Below are 22393 nucleotides of genomic sequence, written 5' to 3'. Positions count from 1 at the left end.
ATACTTTTGCAAGGCATTGTAATTGTAAAACTAGTGGAGCCACTTTGTTTTAAAGGTCTGGAAGAAGACCCCAACTGTCCCCCCTCTTAGCAGAAAATAAATTAATTCTCATAGTTAGGAACAACCCAGAAACCACCAACAAACAGACCAACCACGAAGCTGCTGGACACCACGTCGCTGTCTACAGTCAAACTGTAGTTTTACATCAACATGAATGAAAAGCAAGAAGCCCTGCAGCAAAAACAACACCTTCACTCTACAATAAAAATTTCAGCTAAGCACATGGACACAGAAAAAGCCTTCTGGAGGAAAGCTCTTTGGAGGAGACATCAAACTGAACATGGCAGCAGCTGTTAAGCATGGAGTTGGTAACATCTGGTGATGTTCTGATGCTGGTGGAACTGCACAAAGTGGATGTGATCATGAAGAAAGAGAAGAACCTCAAATTATCAGTTGTATGGCTGAAACCTGGTTGACAGAATAAATCCGGTCATGGGATGGACGAAGTAGAAAACTTTTAACTTTTAGAGACTCAACCCTGTTGAAAACACGTGGACCATGCTGAAAAGTCGGAAAGCCAACTCATTTAACTAAACGCCATCAATATGATAAATATCATCCAACCAGAACTCTGAACTGTTGTTGGCGACCAAGTGTGTCTGCTAAAGCAGAACATCGTAAGGAACTTTAAACCACATTTTAGGTTAGTAGGTATATTTTGATCCTGTGTTACAAACGAAAACTTGTGCACCTATTAAAGATTAGAGTTAAATAATTATTCTGTCTCAGAAAAAAAGACCAGTTCAGAGACATTAACTGAGCCTGATATCACCACGTCATGCATGTTCATGATGTTCATCAACTGCAACATGTTTAAGTCTACAGTCTCTAACTGTTTAACAGTAATCTTTGTTAAGGGCGCCATCTGGTGGCCTAATGACAGCTAACAGAAATATCTTAATGGAGCAATGAGTCTTAAATTTTCCTGTTGTTCTTACTGTAAATGTTTAATTCATATTTGATCTACAGATAAAACTGAGAGCTGAGAAACAACACAGACGCTCAATCTGATTCAACTTAATCTTTAACAAAATGACTGAAATCATTCATAATAAACAACATATTAAAAAAAAATGCTATGGTAAAAGAGAAATAATCCAATTTGTTTTATACTGTAAGAGAAAATTGATCACCCTCTGGTTGGTTAAAGTAACTCAGTTCATTGCAGTATTACTATTTTTCTATAACAGAACTTTACAAAGAACAGAAGAGGATTAGTGATTTAATCACTACATCTTATCTGATACACTGACTACAGGCACATGAACCTAAATAGCACGAGACAACATAAAACACCCATAAAACCCCTCGGTGAGATCTCGGCTCTCTCAGAGCGAGCAGTCTTTCCTCCAATTCGTCTCTGAGCATCATCACGCCACGTCCTTCACTCAGCACACTGCCGCAAGATCCTCTTTTCCTCCTCCACAAAGTTCTTATCGGACGTGGCTTGTCCCAGGTCTCGCTTCCTCTTTTCCTTCTGCTGGAACGTCTCCACTCGCCGCTTCTTAGACGACAGGGACTTCTTCTCTCCCTTATCCTCGCCACTGTTATCATCCTCATCATCATCATCATCTAGGAAAGATGTAAACGATTCTGTAAGTCAAGCTACCGAAACTCTTGAATAAATAATAAGCCATAGACTGATGATTAGTGTGCATGGTATGTTTATATATTATTGATTACCAGATTGAGCGAGCTCGTTGTCAGGTAGGAAGCGAGCCTGATCTGATTGTCGGTGTGGAGCGTCGTCCCCGTTGTCCTCGTACACGCTGGACCACTTTATGGCCATGTCCATGCCGGGAGGCGGACCCTTCTTCTCCTTCACCTCGTAACTCTGGGGAGGGGGCACGGCGTTGCTCTTCCACACCTTGAACACCTTTGGAGGCTGAAGACGAGGAAATATACAAGACATCTCAGTACAAACATGATGATGAATCCGAGCCTGTGTTACACAACCTCAGGAATAGACTGGGATTTTTTTTTCAGTTAGACACAACACGGGAAGCGCAAAGTTTGTTCATAAATAATAATTATGGCGGATAACAGAGATACACACTGCTCAGTATAATGTAGCTTTTTGTTTCACTTAATTTGAAATTGAATGTTAAACTCTTGTATTTGAAGTTATTTCTGAATTATATAGGAGCTTAACATCCAACTTTAAATTGTATTGTGTTGTATACTGTATATGCTGCCCTTGGGCGTTAATTGAGAAAACTAATTCTATAAAGAACGGGCTACATTTAATTACTCATAAACCTTTTTTAAAGGTTTAAAGTCGCAACAAAATCAGGGAGAACATGTGATAAGTAATATTGAGTCAGGATATTTATAAAATCATAATACTTATAGAATCGCAGTATTAATCGAATCGGTCCTGGGGTTTAGTGATAATATTGAATGGGGAAGTAACCGCAGACTCACATCTCAACAGGTTCTTATCGCAGGTTAAACCACAACCGCAGAATGACTCAAAAATCACAATATGTTTTTTTTTTTTTTTATTAATCAAATCATGCAGCCATAGTTCAAGTTTAAAGGAAAGATAATGATTAGCAAATGAACAGCTATTAATAATTTGTTTGTACTAATAATAAATCTATATAAATAAAAAAAGGTTTGGTCTGTACATTGGGTCAGAACTCACTCCTTCAATGACATTTCATACACTGGAGGACCAGAAACCAGTCTCAGAAAACTCTGTATGTCTGTCCAGCCAGATTTTGTCTCAGCATCACACAAAACTCTTCCGCAGTGATTTAATCACTTCATCTTATCTGATACTGATCATTAAATTCTGTCTGGACAGCATTTAGTTAACCTTTGCAGTCCTTAGATCTCTGCCTGAAGTTTATTCTGCACCATCAGTGAATCTAAATGTGGAGTAAAAGTGATGTTATGAACAGTTTTGTGTGGGATTTAATAATCTACTGTAAAATAATCTACTAATGCGCTACTGTCTCAATGTAAACAAACATCTGCACCAATAGATATTAATTAGAAAAGAAAAAGTGAATATTTTTACTGGGATTAGTTCATATTTTCACTTTGGCTGAAATAACAGCGCTGAAGTGGTATAAGTGAATTTTAACACGCTGGAGTGGTTTTAAGTCAAAACTTCATCTTTATCCTTTGATCTACTTTTTCCATTTCTCATCTGTGATTCACTCTCCGATTACCGAACAGGGAGTGTATTTGTCTGAGCACCAAAGAAGGACAACTTAGTGTAAACAAGGCGTAAGATACTCAACCTTACAGAATGGGATTTCTTTGTATTAATAAGTTAGACAGAGAGTTCTACTGTACAGAGAGACACACAGACATGGACGTGGGCTTCAACCTCAAATCATAATCATAATAATTATTATTATTATTATATCACTGATTACATTGAATATCAGATCAGATTATTATTAGATTTAACATTTTAACTGTTTCTACAGACTCTTTAACCATCAACAATAAATAACTAAATAAGAACAGATAATCAGAACATATATAATAATAAATAAACCTTCTTTTTGCACTTTTTAATCTATTTTCCATTAATATTTTTTTTAGAATTGTACAAGAAATAAGAAAGTGATGTGACACACACACACACACACACACACACACACACACACACAGATGTTACAGTACTGTATGATTGTATAGTATACATTTATCCTGTTAGTATTTTTTATTTTATTTTATTCATTTTTTCCCCCTATTTTTATTTTATTTTACTTTATGCTGCCGTGGCAAAACAAATTTGGCAAAAACTAATAAAGGTTTATCTCATCTTATATTTTATCTTATGTGTGTTAGTGATGGGAAGTTTGAATCATTTTAGTGACTCGGTTCTTTGAATCTCGTTCATCAAAATGAATGAATCTTTTTTATGAGTCTTTCAGTTCATTTCGTTCTTTTGATCAGAAATAAAATAAAATGTTGCATTTTCAATAAAAATACCCCCAATACGTCTAAATACTGACTATAGTTCCAGTAATGTAAATATTACAATGTAACTAAGGACATATTATAATAAACAGAATGATCAGCTCACCTTTATATATATATTCCAGTCGGAGTCGTTTGTTTTTTTAATCTATTGCACCGCATAGCGTCTATGGGAGTCACGTGACAAAAAACCGAACGACTCGGAACCGACTCGAAGGTAACGATTCATTTCTGTTTCCTGTATCACATACGGAGGGTTGGAGATGCTTTGCGCATGCGCGCCCAATAGAACATAAACGAATCACACTCCGAGACGACTCGTTCATCTGAGTCATGTTAAAGATTCGTTCAAAAAGAACCAACCGTTCATGAACGACCATCACTAATGTGTGTAAGTGTGTGTGTGTTCTTTTCCTCTCCACTCACCTCCTCAGGAGCTTTAACGATGCGGCTCTCCCAGTCGATCTGTTTGTTCAGCGGGTTGTAGAGGAAGGCGGGCCGGGACACCGAGCGGAACAGCTCGTCCGGTCTGGGTAACGGGGCTCCCCCGCTCCCGGCTCTCTGCTCCCCGCCGGAGGCTCCCGCTGTCCCCGCATCGAGCTCCTTCTTCTTCTTCCGCGGTGGTCTCTGCCCTCCGTCCTCCGACTCGCTGCTGCTGCTGCTGCTCTCACTGCTGTCGCTGTAGGTCATGAAGAAGTTCCTCCCTTCACTCTTCTCCTCGTCAGACATGCTGTAATACTTTATCTAAACCTCTAACGCGTCAACGGGAACATGTTATAAACACAAACAAGCTGCCATTTTTGACTGCGGCGCCCGCTGATGACGACACTTTCACAGGCAGCGCGCAGAATGATGACGACACACACGTTCCCTTCCAATCCATAAACAAAACAGGTTTATACAGATTTAAACATAATATTTATTATAAAATGAGCGTGATGGTTAAAAAGATAAATGAATAAATAATTTAAATGTGATTTATTTTTTAAATAAAAGAATTTCCGAATTATTTCTTTATGTATGGATCTTTTTAAATGCAAATGCAAATACAAATAATAAATAAAAAACATTTTAAAACACATTTGTTCATAAAAGCGAGTGGAATCTCAAGAGACACTCAAATAAATCGATTTAGTGACAAGACCAGAACCGCTAAAGTTTGTAAAGTGGTGCGAGTGAAGTAAACTGGCCAGATGTTAAAGTGATAAAACACAGTTTTCCTTATGTATTAAATAGTTAATAAACATAAAGTAATTATTACCAGAAACGGTAACGCGGCCTTATATAACACAGAATACAACGACTAATTAAATCCATGTTTTTATTTAGCATAAGTTTAGCTAACAAAATTAGCTAGACAGCAAAAACAAAACAGCCGCTGTGCTAACTTACCTCAGATCGTCAAACAGTTTTACGCGTTAGCCTAGCTAGCCACATTTAAATTCTAATGCATCTTAGAAGTTAAAGATATCTGTGGTTTAATCCTGTTCACTCTGTTATTATTTTTCAAGAAAATAAAGAAATGAGAGGAACTTAGTGGTCCATTGGTTTCTTTGTAAACGTTTCACTCGCTAACTTACCCTCTAGCCTGAATCTACTTCAATAATAACTTACTTTACTAAAAAAATTTTATTTCTTAAAAGCAGCCTGATGAGAAAGACTACTAATAATAGTGTTTTGATCTTTTCAATAAAATAGAGAATAGTCTTAGAAATATGTGAGTTTATATTTCAGGAAATTTCCTCTCTTTCGCAGCAACATTGTTATAATTTTGTAAGAATAGTTGTATAATGGCAGGTAGGTAACTTTAAATTAGATATCCTTATTTTCCACACAATGTTCCTCTTTATGTTCTTCCTGGTCAGAATGTATATTGTAATTGGCTTCCTGAGAGATTTCTTGGCCACGTGTTAAGATTTACTTGGTACAATTTTGGCCCCAGTTTTCAGTGTAACAATTATTGTGAAGAATTATTATATTGTACATTTATTCAACTCAAGAAGACATGAGGTTAAATACCTAATTAAAGTAATAATAATAGTAATAATAACAATTAGATTAAACTTTATTGTCACTGCACATGTAGATACACAGCAACGAAATACAGTTAGCATCCAACCAGAAGTGCATTTCCACAGTGCAGAATAATTTGAGCAATTGAGCAACTAATTATAGGTGGAGCAATAAGGAAGGTATTGTATACTATAATAAAGAATTTGCATATGTAAACAGTACATCGTAAGGACGGTAATACAACGAGTGAAGAATTAAAGGTTGGTTTATGTTGGTTTGTTATTTAAAACATCTTTTAGAGTTTATTATAAGGAAACATACAACTGTAGCAGTTCACAGAACACAGATTTCACAAGTAAAGTTGTGCAAAAACAAAAGTAACATAATAATAATAATATTAATAATAATAATAATAATAGTAATAAAGTACGAAAGTACTTTGAGATGGGGAAAATAGACTCAAATAGAAATCACAAGTCTTTTAATATATCACACTGACTTTTAAATGTGTTTTTTACAATACATTTTTAATGTATATACTATAAACTAATCTATATATATCATTTCTATACATTATTATAAATGATGCTGTTCCTCTAAGATCCTACAGGTGGTGCTAAACCATTGACCTGTTGACAGGCAGCACAGCATCTACAGTAGATAGATGGACAGACAGACAGACAGACAGACAGATAGATAGATCGATCGATAGATAGATAGATAATAGACATGTAGTTGCAATTACAAATCATTAATTGTGTAGTGTAGTCAAAAAAAAACAAACAAAAAGTAGACATGAAGTCGTGTCTACAGATGCTGCAATAGAAATGTCAAAAAAAAAAGACAATATATGAAATAAATATGAGAAAATCTTGGTGAATGATGATTAATGGTGGTCCTGTGTGGTACGAGCAAATTATTTGTGAAGTTTGTTTGAAATTTTAATGAAATTAAATTGGATATTCATAAAATCGTAATCCAAAAATGTACAACTCTTCTCTGTAACTCATACACACATGTATGTGGATTTTTCATTAACTGTTACACAACAGGACATTATCACTTACCACATTAATAATATGATAACTGCAATACTACTTCCCAATAAAATAATACAAAATTACATAAATAATACTTTATTACTGTGCAATACTAACAAGTGGCCTTGACTCATGGTACTTACTGTTTTAGGAACTTTTTTTTTGTTTTAAAGATTATTATTATTTATTACCTTTCTTAGTTACCAACTGTGAGCACCTGTAACCGAGCATAAGCAATTTCCCTCTGGGATTAATAAAGTTATTTGAATCTTGAAATCAAATTGACACTAAGTTATCACTAGTGATAACGTCTCATTATCGTCTCGTCTTAGTCCCAGGAAAAAATGCCGTCAACAAATATTTTTTCCGGCATTATTTTTGATGACAAAATTAACACTAGTTACCACAATAAAATTGTATCGGGTGTCCCCTGGTGATTCCCGCCCCCAGTTAACAAATAAAAGTAATGTTTTGCAAATCGTTACTGTAAGTCTAGACACATTTCTCCTTGGATTAGTGCAGGGGTGTTATAGCTAAAGCCCCATAGACAAGCACAAGCCTGGGGAAGGTTGTGAAAATAAACCTGCTTTAAACATTCTCTAAACTTTTTATTATAATAATAATAATAATAATCGAAAGATCTGGGGAGAAAAAAGAACAACAAAAAGTGCTAGTCTCAGTTAGTCCACTAGGGGGAAAAATAAAGCAGTAGAAACAAAACCATAATAATAATATGGAATCAGAGTTCACATAGTTTTGGAAACATTCTTCTGACATTCTGCTCTGCGTTAACAATAATGTGTCACGTTTTTATTAGCTGAACGTTGATTCACGTGGACGATAATCAAACCAAGTTGGTCTGAAATTAAAATGATGCCTAATAAAAAAAAAAAACATCAAGTTAACTGGGATTTGGAGAATTATCTTGATTTACATCACAAGTACACGGCTGAGGGATTCAAACCTAAACATCACTCCAGCAAACCACCATGCAAACCTGGTCATACTGGTCCTACACCAGCAGTCTGTCTGTGCGTCTGGGAGGTAAAAGCCTTGCCTCTCGACTCTGGTTCTGGTTCTGACTCACACAAACACACACACATAGTGTACACACACAAACGCATGTACAGTATGCAATGCATGGTGAGTATTAAAGCTGGTGACCAGAATATAGTGTTTGAAGACCCCAAGGAAAGGGCGGGTTATAGTTTTGAATCCAGTCTTTTATATGCATGTAAAACTTATGTAAACTTTTAATAAGCTGTGGGTTACTGACTGTATTGTGCGGCTGTTTGTTTAAAATGTTCCACTTCCACTTTGCTTCCTTATGAGACACCACTAAGTGGCGACTATGTACTGTAGATCTGCACTTCAGTCTGAAACATCACCAGACTTATAATATTACATAATAGAAACCTGCTTTAACCACACACACACACACACACACACACACAGCATTTTTCCCCTGAAACTTTATTATGTAAAAGGACAAAAATGTGAGGAGATGATGCTAGATATAACAGAAAGTCTAGACTGACTAAGGCGCAGTAGGAATGCAGAAGGAAGGAGTCTGAGCAACTCGTGTCTAACATCCAGCACCACATTAAACACAGAGATGAGGAAGTTAACGCCATAGCAGTTTTCTCAACCTATACAGTTTATTATTAAAGTCCAATACATGTCAGAGTCAGGACAAGGAGGACACCAGTGGACATCGTCAAGCATAAAAGGGGGAAAGAAAGCAAGGAAGAGTAGAAAAACATAAACTGGTGGTTCGGGAAGGACAGATGTTGAGGCAGATGTGATGATTGGTCAGGTTTGACTTGAAAGTTTATGACAGCTGTAGTTCACAGTTCATAGTTTAGTCCCATTCTCTTTTGGAACTACAGTTAAGGTTTTGGGTTTTTGATAACAGCAGCACTTCTGGAATTGAATTAGCAAAGTATAAACATATATATATTAAACAAGGCGAAAATGTCACGTACTGCGATTTACCATCACGCCATCCAGGCGGCCCATAATGCCGCTATCTCTCCCTCCATCGGTGATTCAGTTAAAAAATGCTTAAATGGCAAGACTAATACAAATATTTTATTACACACACACACTTCATATAAACAGCAGCAGGACGAAGCCATTCATCATCATTATCATCATCATCGTCATCTCTTTGTATCAGAAGTAGCATCATCGCCTGTGAGAGTGCCAGAGATGCAGCTGGGGAGTATACTGTACGTGTCACAAGTCATGCTCTGGATGTATGACATCAGTGGGATAAAAAGAGAGAAAGTCCGAGGTAGAGAAGAAGACAGACAGAAAGTGAGATGAATGAATAGAGAGCTGAGGTTAGTGTTCCTGCTGTACCGCTGAAGGTTTTCCATCCAGTGGTGTGGAGTTAGGCTTCAGAGTGAAAGGTCTGAGCTAAGCACTCGCTCAGGCTAGCAAGCAACAAAGCAGGTGAAACGTTTCCAGACGCTCCAAATGACTGGCTCGCACGGCGTTTGTCGTTCTTCAGTGCCATCAGTTTCTGTTTACATTTTGATGAAAGACTTTCAAAATCTCATATTATTCATAAAACTAAGAGAACTAAAGCTTAGAATGAAGATGCGGGGTGAATGTTGGGTTGGTGCGTCTAGTGTGTGTACCGTAGCTAATACATGCTTTGCTAATCTGCCAGAAAAGTTACTACAAAGCTCAACGCTGTAACATGGAAATCAATGCAATTTTCAATGCATTCTAAATAAAAGTAGGACGAGTTGCTGCTACGTGGCAACAGGAAAGAAATTCTAAGAGATTAAGGTGTTTATTTCTATTTAAGCCAAATTTTGATGTGGTTTCCAACATATTTGGGGAATTTACGACCAATGTGACGTGGATGAAAAGACCTTGATTATGGTTCAGTGATCACGCGTCCTTTCTTTCTATTTCTTTTGTGTTGAAAGTTCCATATTGATACCAAGCTAACTAGCCATATTTAACAAAATACGTACTGTTGGCCAAAACACAGTACTTGTGCTGATTTTATTAGTTTATTTTTTGTAATATTATACATATAACACAGAAAATGTGTGTGCCCAAGAAGCTACTTCTGAAGTTTCTGCAAGATGGAGAGATGATTTTATATGTGTCCCATTTTTTAGCGTTATACCGTCACGCTTCAAACAATAATCATTTAAAATGCAAATTATTTATATTTATGAGTATCGATACTAAAATTGGTGTAAGCTTCTAGAAGTGTATGACCTGTAAAAACTGTTGATTAATAAAAGCATTCCGTACAAAACCTGTAGTGTCTGTAACCATGTCAAAGTCATGTTGCAATTTCTTAACCATTTTGCATTTTAATAATACACTCTTTTCATGAGAAATATAAATTTGCCAGGTTTCATCTGAATGATGCTTAAGATCATTGAAAGATTGTAAATTTAAAGTTATGGACACTAAAATATAAAGGACATGGAATTGTATTCAGCAAATGTGTTTCTTTTTATCTGATAAAAATATAATTGTCTATGCATATTTACAAAAAACGAGGCATGGATCGAGAGATAAGAAACATTAAGTATTATGAAAATATGGCGTTATATGATCCTAGCTGAAAATTAACTTTTTCACCAAGTTGAGACACTTTTAGCACAGATACCATGTTTTTGCCGAATACAATGTGTACTTTCTGTTGTACCGGACTCTCTCTATTCTATTCAATTCAATTTTATTTGTATAGCGCTTTTAACAATCGTCATTGTCGCAAAGCAGCTTTACACAATCAAAGGAATAACCTCTCTCTACCCAAGCAGGACAGGTACTTATTCCCTCTTGAACTACTGAACAGGGGTTTTGTCAGGGTTTTAAATTTGTGATCTCCTAATAAAAATTAATAAAATTCAACATTGCAGTCATTCTGCAATGTTTCTTCATATCATTTTTCCCTTTTTGCACAAATTGATCGTCTGGAACATTGCTTACTTAATAACTTTTAATGACTGCGATGCTGAAACCCAAAGCAAATACTATCACGGCTGTTCGTTGGCAGTAGAAAACTTTGGGGAAATTTGTCCTTAAATAATTTGCATGAATGCAAAATGACAAAACCACGTCCATGACGCATCTGATCCATCCGCCAAACCCAGCCATCGTTTCGAGCTAACGTTAGTAAGATGCAGTTACTCAGTAGCAGACATGTTTCAGGGCTCTTCGTAGCATAAATCAAATGTTGGATGAATCTCAGAGACATAAATAATTACACATTTATCCAGCATGATAAATCAGTCAGAATGAGGTCATTGCAAAAGCTCTTTATTTTGGCTACAGAAATCTATGTTAATTTTAGTGATTGTAAAAACAGCAGGAACAGTGACAGGGTCTTCTAGTGGCTTTTTCTTCTTCAATTACATTAAGGATTGTAAACAGTTAGAAACTGGGGTTCGTACTGAGGCACACCTCACCACCTGCACGCGAACGAGGCTGAAATAATCTCTGTGAGGCTTTTCAAGGTCCAGTCTCGTGTCCCAGAGTTCAGCATTTTCCTCGATCTAGGGTGAAACTGCATTAAGGGCACTAGAACAAAGAAGACGCTGAACTGTGGAGGGCCGAGTTACAAATCTGTCTGGTTTACAAACGGTTACAAACGTTCTGGCTCTTATCGCCCCACTACTCCCAGGGATGAAGAATAGCAGAGGGTGTACAGCATAAGGAATTTCATATTCTAAAGGATTGCATTGGGAATCACAGTGTTGGACGTGGCGCGACAGGAGGCTAAATCATAGGCTGTGTTCCATTCACTATTTTTGCTCACTTCTGGCTTCTCTCTTCAGGGGAATCCTTCTGGCACCGGCTGGGTTTTTGGGAGTTGTAGCGTGTATCATAGACTCATCAATCCGGTTTTTCTAATTTGCTATATTTCACCTATCAGCTATTAACAATGTAGAAATATTGCTAAAAAGAAGTGTTTGGTCTGAAAACGTCACAAATCATAAATGTTACGTGTTAACTGCAGATGTTCGCTTCTCTGCAATAACATCTGGCAGTGATGGCTTAGTGTTTAAGTGTCAAAATCCCAGCAAGTGTCAAATTCTACCTTTGTTCTGTATTGTATGCTTGTTTATGGATAATATGCGTTATAGGGTTTGGCGGTAAAACCGTATTCGGGGTATTTTTATAACCAGCGACGATATCCCACTTTAATTATCATCATAAAAAATGTGCTGTGTAATCACTTGTTATAAACGTCATAAATTTTTTTAAAACCCTTAGTATTTTAAATAAGGCTTAATAATGACGAGCACTCAAACGTGCATGTGTGTGATAGTGATTTAGTGTTCAACCTCCATCTTGAATTCAGTGTAATCTGTTCAGTCGGAGGTCTGGGGTAAGAGTTACGGAGTAAAAAACGCTCAGACTGCATTCAAACACTCACTTTCCCTAAGATCAGGTTAAGAAGTTTAAAGTTATTAAAAATGGGATTACCGCCCAACCCTAATGCGCAAGGCTTTCGGGCCAATAGAGGTTCAGAACCTAAATGCTGTTGGATTGGCACTAATGCATCTGATTGTTGTGAGCCAAATGAAAATTTAAAGAATTCGTTCGAGTGAATTTCTTCCTGTTTTAGCCTCCGTTCCTTCATTAATCATCCCAAAACACAGCAAAGCAGTCCACACACATCTCTCCTCACAAAGCAACAGTGCGGGGTTTTAGTGTGCACTCGGTACGGCCCCTTAGACCATGGCTGGCTTATTGATTAGAACCGAGCAGCATGTGAGCGCTCCATCCACCTTCCCCTTCTCCAGGTTGGAAACGGGGATGAGCATGTGCTCCTTCAGCTTCTCGAACACCTGCAGCAGGAACAAAAACACACAAGTCATTAAACACAAAGCCCCAGAAGAGCTTTTAGCGCATTCTTGTGCACTTGACCTCAATATTTCCCTCGGTTGAATCCCAGCTGTTCCCAGAAGTTAGATTGAGGATTGTGTTGATGTAACTGCAGAGCTGCTGGGAGGCAAACTCACCTGATTCAAAGTATTAAAAAAAAAATTTAACCATACATTACAATCAGTCTTTAAATGAATTCTTTAAAGGAATGTTTGTAGCGCAAATTCTTTAAAACTTTCATTTCAATAATATTTAATGTCAACTTTCATTAACTACGTTAATCTTTCGGATCATTCGAACTTTGATGTTCATCTAAACGACTCGTGTTTTATAGTGGTGCTTCACATCACTGCTTTTTATCAGCGCCACGGTTTCAGAACGTATGAGACAAACTGGGTTTAAACTTCCAGCAGGAAGAATAAACACATTGATCTGTCCGTTCCTCTTTAAAGGTTCAGTTTTCATAGTCTACTTTTGTCTTTTTGGAGTAAGCCATGCTGTTTCTTCCACACACTCTGTCTATACACGGTAAACTATTGCATCGATTGGCTCTGTTGAGTGATGCATACAGCCACGCCCACTTAAATGGAAAAAGTAATACCAGTAAATGATTACTGGTATAGTAATTATTCTTGTTCATCAGAAAAGCATCAGGGTCCGGGATAAACTGTCACTCAGCCCGGACTTGGACCGCAGTCCGCTGTTTAGTGATGCCTGATATAGACCGCCTATGCATGCTGTAGCGTTAAGATTTCCGCTTAATGGAATTAAAAGGTTTAATCCTGTTCCAGCACAACAATGTCCCTGTCCACAAAGCAAAGTCTACTAAGACACAGTTTGCCATGGTCGATTTTAATGGACTTACGATAGAATAAGGAATCACAGATAATTGCAGCTATCAAGTGAGACAATTTAAATGCCTGGAGGAAAACGTAGCTTTAAGAGGGACGAAAAGAAATTGTGTTGTATCTTATGATGCGCATTTCCATTTTGCCCAGATTATATTCTGTACGAAACTTTATATCCTGCTGTCTGACTTTGGAACAAAGCAACAAACCATAAGTTTGTTAATAAGACAGATCGCAGGCATGTGCAGTTTATAGCCACGTTCATACAACCTTTGTGCGCCTTAGCGCTCTGTGTAAAAGGCAATGAGGTGGAATCTGGGGTTGTTGGTCGTCGCTGGGGTGAAATGGGATCTGTGTAAAAGGGGGATCCCCCACCACTGCGGAACAGGGGTCAAACATTTCTGGGTGTGAGATGTGTGCGACCTGACACCGCGAGGTTTAAAAACAGTTAGCAGCTAACTCACAGATCAGACATATCTGTTGCAGTTCTGGGAAAAGAAATTCAGACATAAGACATAAATAAAAACATGACATAAAATATAACAAGGATCAGCTGAAATTGAGAGTGATCAGCAGAGCGAGTTTTTTTGTTTTCACATTAAAAATAGTTTGTTTCAAAGTACAGTCGACCGCAATCAGCTCATTTAGTATAAATAAATACAGTTAAAGGTAACAACTAATATTATTATGAAATATCCCATCTTTTGTGTTATGATTTAGTAAAAAGTTTTTTATCTTATTTATGACTGGTTAGATCTTGTGAGTTAATGGTGGAGCAGGAGGGCGGGCCTAGCCTGGGTTTAGCGCACATCAGTAGGAAATGGACGCGAACTTTGGAGACAGCGAGGTCTGGGAGCTCGCATTTGGTGATTTAAATGTGCACGGCTAGCAAAAGCACCTCAGCACTCATTTCACCTGCCATTATTGCTTTCACAGCAACAGGGTGGAAGAAACGATGCATACAGGTCACACTAGATGCAGATCTGGATCGAAACATCTTTCAAGTCTGGAACGCTGGCACGGTCTTTAAAAGCACAGGAGGAAGTGCCTTTATGCTGGACTGGTGGGTTCAGTGTGCGAGGAAAGGCTGGATTTGCTGGCACACTGACATGTTGAGAGATGTTGTCTTTTTAATTGTGTTAAAGCAATATCTTTCGGCGCGCTGTAAATAACTGTATTTAAATCTTATAATGAATTTAGTTACAGCTGATAAGTCACAGTTATGGTTCTAAACTCGGTTTTAGAGCCGCCCTGATCTTGTTAAAGACTATACGCGATCGCAGCTACAGATGACTTGTAACTGGGGTTCTGGTATTTCCATTCTTATGATGTGATGTGCATAGCACATGTTAGGAGTGTCAGACTGACCACGCCCCTTTCTTTTCCATTTCAAAGACACATGCAATACTGTTGTAAGTGGGTGTTTACATGCTAGACAGGGTGAGAAAGAAACCATGGCACACTGTGTACGATATCACAAGCCTAAACTTGATTAGACTCCCTGACCTTAACCGCACAGAACACCTTCGGGATGCGTTGGAACACCACCTAGCCTTTTTTTCCCCCCAGTATCAGTGAACTCACTAATGGTTTTGTCTAAATAGACAGAAGGTCCAAATACTGTCTAATGGAAAGCCTTTCCCAAAAGTGTAGAGATTCTTAAATCCTAAACGTGAAATGACTTTGGAGTAAGATGTCCTACATGTCTAATACATACAGGTGTGACGTGATTGGGTATATATTCTACTGAATTTGGGAAATTCCAATTTGTTCCAATTCCAATTTGGGAATTCCCGGTAAAGTTTGTAATATATATATATATATATATATATATATATATATATATATATATTTTTTTTTTTACAGTTATTACAGTTTAAGAGGAGACATGGTAAACTGCTGTAACCAAACGCCATGGACGGACTTTCCGTAACGCTTTGGAACAGACTTCACCAATTATTCAGAACAGACTAATCAGGAGAAAATTACATCTAAATGTGTTTCATACCCTTCATTTAATGCTTCCATGAATTAAAGTAAATTAGCGTAGGGAATTTCTTCATCTTAAAAAGAAAAAAAAAAGCGTTCTTTAAATCTCAACTATAACAAGTTTTAATGACACCACGTTCATCAGTGACCTCATCAGTGGCTGAGCCACAAACTCCTAATTAAGATGTGTTTAATTCAAGAACCTGTTAAAGGGATTTAAACAGACATTAACTGTAATTAAAGAGGTTTTGCAAATGTTTTGGTCTCATGTTGCTGCCAGAAACGTTCTTAAGAAAAATTAAGAAAGAAAGAGAGAGAGAGAGAGAGAGGGAGGCTGGTGAGAAAAATGTCACACCATCATAAAAGACCCATAAAGAGATGTGTCATAGTGTGGAGGTTCTCCAAAAAACTAACCAGTGTTTTCCTAAACGCTGTCCAAAAAATAATACCTCTCTCTCTCTCTCTTTTTGAATGACAGACTCTTAAAGAATACTTTTGAGATCCCCCCCCCCCCACACACACACACCCCACCTCTCTCCAGACACTTGGCCTCTTTTAAACAATGACAGAATGAAAAAATAGAAGTTCATGACTCAATACAGAGACGTCGAGACATTAAATCAGCCATGTTTACGTCTCCACCTCGGCACTCAGGTCCTCATAACTGCGTGTCAGTTTACATGCTCGACTTTGCTCCTCTCTCTCTCTATCTCAGGCCGGTGACCTTTCACTTTCTTTCTGTAGATGAGATGAATAAAGCTTGAGTCCTCTACCTGAGACTACACTGTTCCTGATCTGATATTTTGGAAAGTGTGCAGATAAACTGCATATTGAATTGATATTGAAAAATATTATTAAAACATATTATTTCGCCTTGGTCGGTGAAGGCTAATCATAGATCATATACATATATGTGTGTGTGTGTGTGTGTGTGTGTGTGTGTGTGTGTGTGTTTGTGTGTGTGTGTGTTTGAGACCTTGGCACTCTCTGGGAACTCCTCCGGTGTGCAGTGCATCAGCACATGGCCTTTACCAGGCAGGTTCATGTACACGCAGTTAGCAGCAGCATCGTCATGAAGTGTGAGCTTATCATATTTATGGTCACTCATCTGCTGCATTGACTGCATGGAGAAGGAGAAACACACACACACACACACACACACACACAAACACACATACAAAATGCTGGTGTTTATATAAAGGAAAAGACATGCTCAAGCAGGAATTCCATAACAGATGATGTCATTTCCAATGATGTAACTGAGAGACAGAGAGAGACAGAGAGAGACAGAGAGTGAGAGATGATGTCTCAGGTCTGTTATATAATACACTTTAAAGGTTTCTCCTCAGCGTCAGAAGTAGAAGAAGCACACTTGGTCATATAACACTGCAGTGAAATTCTTTCTTCACATACGCCAGCTTGTTATGGAGCTGTGGTTCGAGTGGAGGCTCAGCCATGACACGGGCCCCTGGAGAAGAGAGGGTTAGGGGCCTTGCTCAGGGGCCCGACAGCCGTGCTGGGGGTTAAACCCCTGGAGCTTCTGATCAGTAACTCAAAGTCAAATGTTGAGACAAGGATAGGACTAACTAGCTAACAGTTTTAACCTTGGAGGAAGGGTGATTTGAGAAAAAAACTTCTGATACAAAAGCACTAAATCGGTCAAAATGGTTCAATAATAATGGAAGATCTTCTCTGGCCGCCTGTGTGAGCCCTTGAGTGCACATGTGGATGTCTGAGAAGAAAGTGACCTCAGGTCTCATAAACCTGGTTATTGCTCAGATGCTGGCTTTGGAAGGCACGCCAGCCGGGTTATATACAGGGACTAAGGACACGCCCATCACGAAAGCGTGACTGACAGACTGACACACCCCCTTCCCCAAGAGTTCAGAGAAAGCAGTGATGATGATGATGATGATGATGGACAGAGAGAAAATAAGAAGCAGAAAGTTGTGTGTAAGAGAGAGAGAGAGAGAGTGTGTGTGTGTGATCCTAATTTCATAAAAAACGACCAGCAGAAGGAAATACGCTCAAGCACGAAGCACTAAACAGATATTTACTGCGAAAGTCATGAAACGCTGCAGGCTGCAAAAACGCAAGTGTTTATTGCGGAGGACGTGATTCTTCCCCCCGGAGGACACACAGACAGCATGCATCCTATAAAGGGAAGGAATAAAGAGAGCGAGAGAAAGTGAAGGGGGACAATGATATATAGACCGGGAAATATATAGAGACAGAGAGAGAGAGAGAGAGAGAGAGAGAGAGAGAGAAGGGGCAAAGTCGAAGAGACAGATGGAGGGAGAGAGTAAGATGAATGGTGTGGTCAAACTCTGGAAGTGTGTGTAGTGTATATGATGACCTCATCGCTCCAGGCAGGCAGTTTGATTTTGATTATGAATCGCGCTCCTGGAATGTGTGTGACCTCAAAATCTAAACATGGAGTCATTCCTAACCCATCCACACACACACACACACACACACACACACACACACACAAACTATGAAATCTTTTTCTGCTTTTAAAAAGATAACAAATGTAAGAGGAAATGGAGGACAGATTCCATCGTTATAACCGGGAGGTGTTCCAATCCTTCCATTTTGTCATCTCTCAGCAGTTTAACACTTTTTCTGGTGTTTTATTTTGTTCTGACCCCACCCCCCCCCACCCCGCTTTCCCCCCAAAAAAGAAAATGGACGATTTGTTAAATCTGGGCAGATCTCACACTTTACTAACGCCGACATGAGACCACTTCATTAGCTTGACCTCCAGCTTGGTGTCTGCTACTAACCACGCGGTTATGAGTTCTAATCCCACGGCTTGTAGAGATCTTGCCAGTCTTCTTGGTGCGATGCCAAACCACCACTCCGCCATCCTAACGGCCTGCTAATGACATCTACTGCCTTAAACCAGTAAGCACTCACACACACACACACACACACACACACACACACACACACTCATAAAACTCTATACAGGCTCTGAACACCATGCTAAATCAAGATGTGAGCTCATCGCTATTTTAATGCCTATAACTGGCCAAGACGCTGACTCCTAAAATTAGAGCGTTTACAGAGACATTTCTGGCAGGTAGCATCGGTGTTTTATTGTCTTATGTTCTAATTTTAGGACGGCGTGAGCACAAAGGCATTAAGTGATGGTGCAGGATGAGTCAACACAGCCATCTACTTCCACAGAGGGCGACGCTGAGCTGAGACTGGCTGATAAGCGAGCGGGAACGGGGAGGAGGAGGAGAAGGCTGATGGGATGTACAGTATGAGCGAACGTTGTGTAAACAGACGTTTGCAGTCGTGTTACTTTACATTTTGCATGAGCTTATTGTGTCATTTGACAGAGGTCTTAAAGTTAATGTTTATGGTAATATTAATATAAAGTGGTGTTCGTTAAGCAATTAGTTTCTTTAAACCCTGATTTAGAAGATGCATATGGGCAGTGGTGGTTCAGCGGTAAGTTCCCAGCCTGTCTTGTGGAATACCAGGGTTTAATTACCAAACCAATGCACAAACCCCTGTATTCAGGTTCGCGGGGGGCCTGGAGCCTATCCCAGGAGACTTAGGGCATGAGCAAGGGTACACCCTGGACAGGGTGCCAATCCATCGCTGGGCACACACACACACACACACAATCACACACTTATTCAAGGCAAGTGATCTTTGAACAGTGGGAGGAAGCTGGAGGTCCCGGAGGAAACCCACTAAGCACGGGGAGAACCGGTTTCCTGGCACAGCACTTTTGCTTGGTCCTGGAGATGCGAGGCCACAGTGCTAACCACTACACCACCGGATCTAGCGCAGTGGTAAAGCGCTCGCCCTATCATCCGGAGATCGCTGGTTCGAACCCCGAGTGATGCTGTTTTCCTCTCACAGGCGGAGGCACAGAGAGAGCTGATTGGCCGAGCTCTCTCAGGGGGGAGGGATGAGAGGTACTTTGTGCTCCCACATTAATCACGGCTCTACAGCCAATCAGGGGCGTCTGTGAGCTCGCGCACGCGGAAGGAGCGGCTAGCGCTTTCCTCCGAGTGTGTTACTCAGCCCCTAACGGTGCGTGAGCAAGCAGTTCGAAAAGATGCGGTCGGCTGACGTCACGCGGTTCGGAGGAATCATGGGATAGTCTTTGCCCTCCCGGCTGTGGTAGTAGTAGCCTTAATGTGGGAGCCCCCTAGTGACAGGGAGGAATTGAACACGACTAATATTGGGGAGAAAATTAGGAAAAAAAATATAAAAATAAATAAATAAAGCAATGAAATGTAAAGCAACAAAATGACAAAAACTAAGTAACGTAATGCTATGAAACATATAATCTCTCCACATAATGAAAAGCTACATGGAAAGTGTAAGACGAAACATCGATATGTATTGTAAAGAACCCTGACAAGTGGCCAACATATTGTACGGTACGTAAAATTACGGTTTTAATTTACTTATAAAAAGCTGTAGTTTTGTGTCAGCCACACGTGATGATTGCGTGTTTGAGTGTGTGGTCATATTTGATGGAGATATTGTATTAAGTTGTGTTAAATACTCAGGGTCTTGGTATTAGGTAAGAAAATGGGTATCCAGGCCTCTATGAACAGACGCCTCAGAAGTATTGACTCTATTAAAAGAACATTAGGTCTGTTTGGAGTTCATTAATGATTTTCTTAGAAAAAAACCAACGAGCCTTGGCCGCCCATGACCCTGTCGCCGGTTCACCGGTTCTCCTTCCATGGAGCACTTTTGCCTGGTCCTGACCACAGCAGACCGGGACCATCACACCATAGTTGTGGTTCTGGAGTCGCGCTGACTCATCACAATTCGACCCTTGCCAATGTTTATACGCCACTTAATACTGTACATCCCCCTCACCTCCACGTGGCACCGTAATGAGATCTTACTCACGTCACCCATCTGTGCTCATAACATAATGGCTGATCTGTGTATATTACCTTGATTAAGTTTTTTCTTTAAAGAAACCACAGTTACAAAAAGAACATTGTTTTAAAAACATGGTACTTTTTCCCCCGAGCCAAGAGAACAGTTTCATTTAGCTTTTTTAAATTTCCATGACAGAATGCGAGCTCTGGCTGTTTATTTAAGCACTGCAGCTCTCATCATTTGTTTGGGCAGAAGTGGCATACTGTACTAACTCCTGGAAAAATCCCAGAATTCCAGTGTCGTGTCCCGAATTGACTTGGCAAGAAAAAAGCGGCACATCAACATTTTCGCTATTTTCTTGTTGAGCCTCCTCCTAGATTTTCGTTTTTCTGTCATGTAGGTGCAAAACATTATCCTTATTGAACTTAAAACATTTCTGTCTCCTGTTTCTATTATTATATTACATTGTTAAAACTGGATCCACATATAATGACCATTTCTAATTAAAATATAACTAACGGCACTGCGAAGGCAAAATGCATTTAAGGCCACAGTTCACGGCGGTGTTTTCTCATGAGACGTGTACACCTTAATGGCCAGAGCCAGTGGAACCACTTTAATATATTCTGCATAAACAAGGCTGTTTGTCAGCGATCACCCAGAAAGCGCGCCAAAGCTTTTCACCACAGAAAATGAGATCTTTTGGTGAAAGCTTTTGAAAGCGTCCATTGTTTCTCGGGACACGGCAAAGCCCTCCGGCCGGTATGTGGGAATGTGTTCAAGGTTCGCTGGAGCCCTTTGTCACCAAGACAGAGTCTTCCCAACAAATCGGCTTGAATGGCATGGAGCCGTAAAAGCAGGCACCTCCGAGTCTCTGCCCTTTTAAGTGAAGATGTGCCCTGCAGGAGAGCTAGAGCAATGCCATTCCTCCACTCGACTGTCCTGACAACCACCAAGCGACGATGCTGATCCTGGAGAACAGCAGTAAGATATATATATATTTAAAAAAAAAACATCCATTCATGTATTTATCTGGGTCAGAGTTACGCTGGATCCAGAGGCTATTCTGAGACCAGTGGATGGGACACTGATCTCTTACAGCACACCAGACACACACACTTGGCTTAGATGCACCCCTCGAGTACTCCCAAACTGTTTATTTTATACTCATACCAATCTTTTCCCAGAGTCCTTTTACCTTTAAGGCTTTCTGGGCTGGTTCACTGGAACCAATGGCAATAAGTCCTGGACCTGCCATACTGCAGAAACTCTTCAGGTGCAGGCCTTCGGTCACTGGAACAGTAGACACTGCGTAGTCCTGAAACCCAACGTTAAACAGCCTGTAAAATGCATTTCTATTACATAGGTTGTATCTTTTAAAACAGTGTTCTGTTGGCATGAACAACTTGTTATGGACATTCGCACGATATACAGTACACTGGCCTGGCTCAAACTAAATTGGCAGACTAATATTTCCTTGGACTGCCTTTAGCTTGTATAATGATGTGCATTCTCCACGGTATAATTAGTATAGTAAGTATTATTCCTCAAGCTCCCAGAACCACCTGGCCAGAAGAAAACCTCAATAGATGTCCATTCAGGTGGTCAGCTGACTTCATATTATTGCCCCATAACGTTACTGAGTCTAGACCTGAGTAACTGATCAACCCCAGATCATAACACTGTCTCCAGAGGCTTGTACAGTGGACACTATGCATGATGGGAGCATCGCTTCATCCGCATCTCTTTTTACCCTGACACGCC

General features: G+C 39.4%; 2 protein-coding genes across 3 annotated transcripts in view; both read right to left on the bottom strand.

The window, feature by feature from the left end:
* Positions 1 to 1068: 1068 nt before the first annotated feature.
* c22h1orf52 (chromosome 22 C1orf52 homolog) lies at positions 1069 to 4833 on the bottom strand. Its single transcript, XM_053481974.1, has 3 exons — positions 4429 to 4833; positions 1744 to 1945; positions 1069 to 1632 (listed from the first exon to the last, which is right to left on the bottom strand). Exons 1-3 carry the CDS (start codon positions 4729 to 4731, stop codon positions 1445 to 1447), a joined length of 693 nt encoding a protein of 230 aa, XP_053337949.1. The 5' UTR covers positions 4732 to 4833; the 3' UTR covers positions 1069 to 1444.
* Positions 4834 to 11330: 6497 nt separating this feature from the next.
* The window catches only part of ddah1 (dimethylarginine dimethylaminohydrolase 1), a 58129-nt gene continuing 47066 nt past the window's right edge, over positions 11331 to 22393 (bottom strand). For both annotated transcript variants that reach the window (XM_053482502.1, XM_053482503.1), the window contains 3 exons: positions 21828 to 21947; positions 16737 to 16880; positions 11331 to 12886 (listed from right to left, as the gene is read on the bottom strand). In XM_053482502.1, coding sequence (XP_053338477.1) covers positions 12770 to 12886; positions 16737 to 16880; positions 21828 to 21947 — 381 coding nt within the window. In that variant the 3' untranslated portion in view covers positions 11331 to 12769. The remainder of the gene's footprint in view (positions 12887 to 16736; positions 16881 to 21827; positions 21948 to 22393) is intronic.

Source organism: Clarias gariepinus, chromosome 22, assembly GCF_024256425.1.
Source record: "Clarias gariepinus isolate MV-2021 ecotype Netherlands chromosome 22, CGAR_prim_01v2, whole genome shotgun sequence".
NCBI classification, from domain to species: Eukaryota; Metazoa; Chordata; class Actinopteri; order Siluriformes; family Clariidae; genus Clarias; species Clarias gariepinus.
The sequence above is the reverse complement of the archived record's forward strand: the minus strand, read 5'-3'. Positions and strand labels throughout refer to the sequence as shown.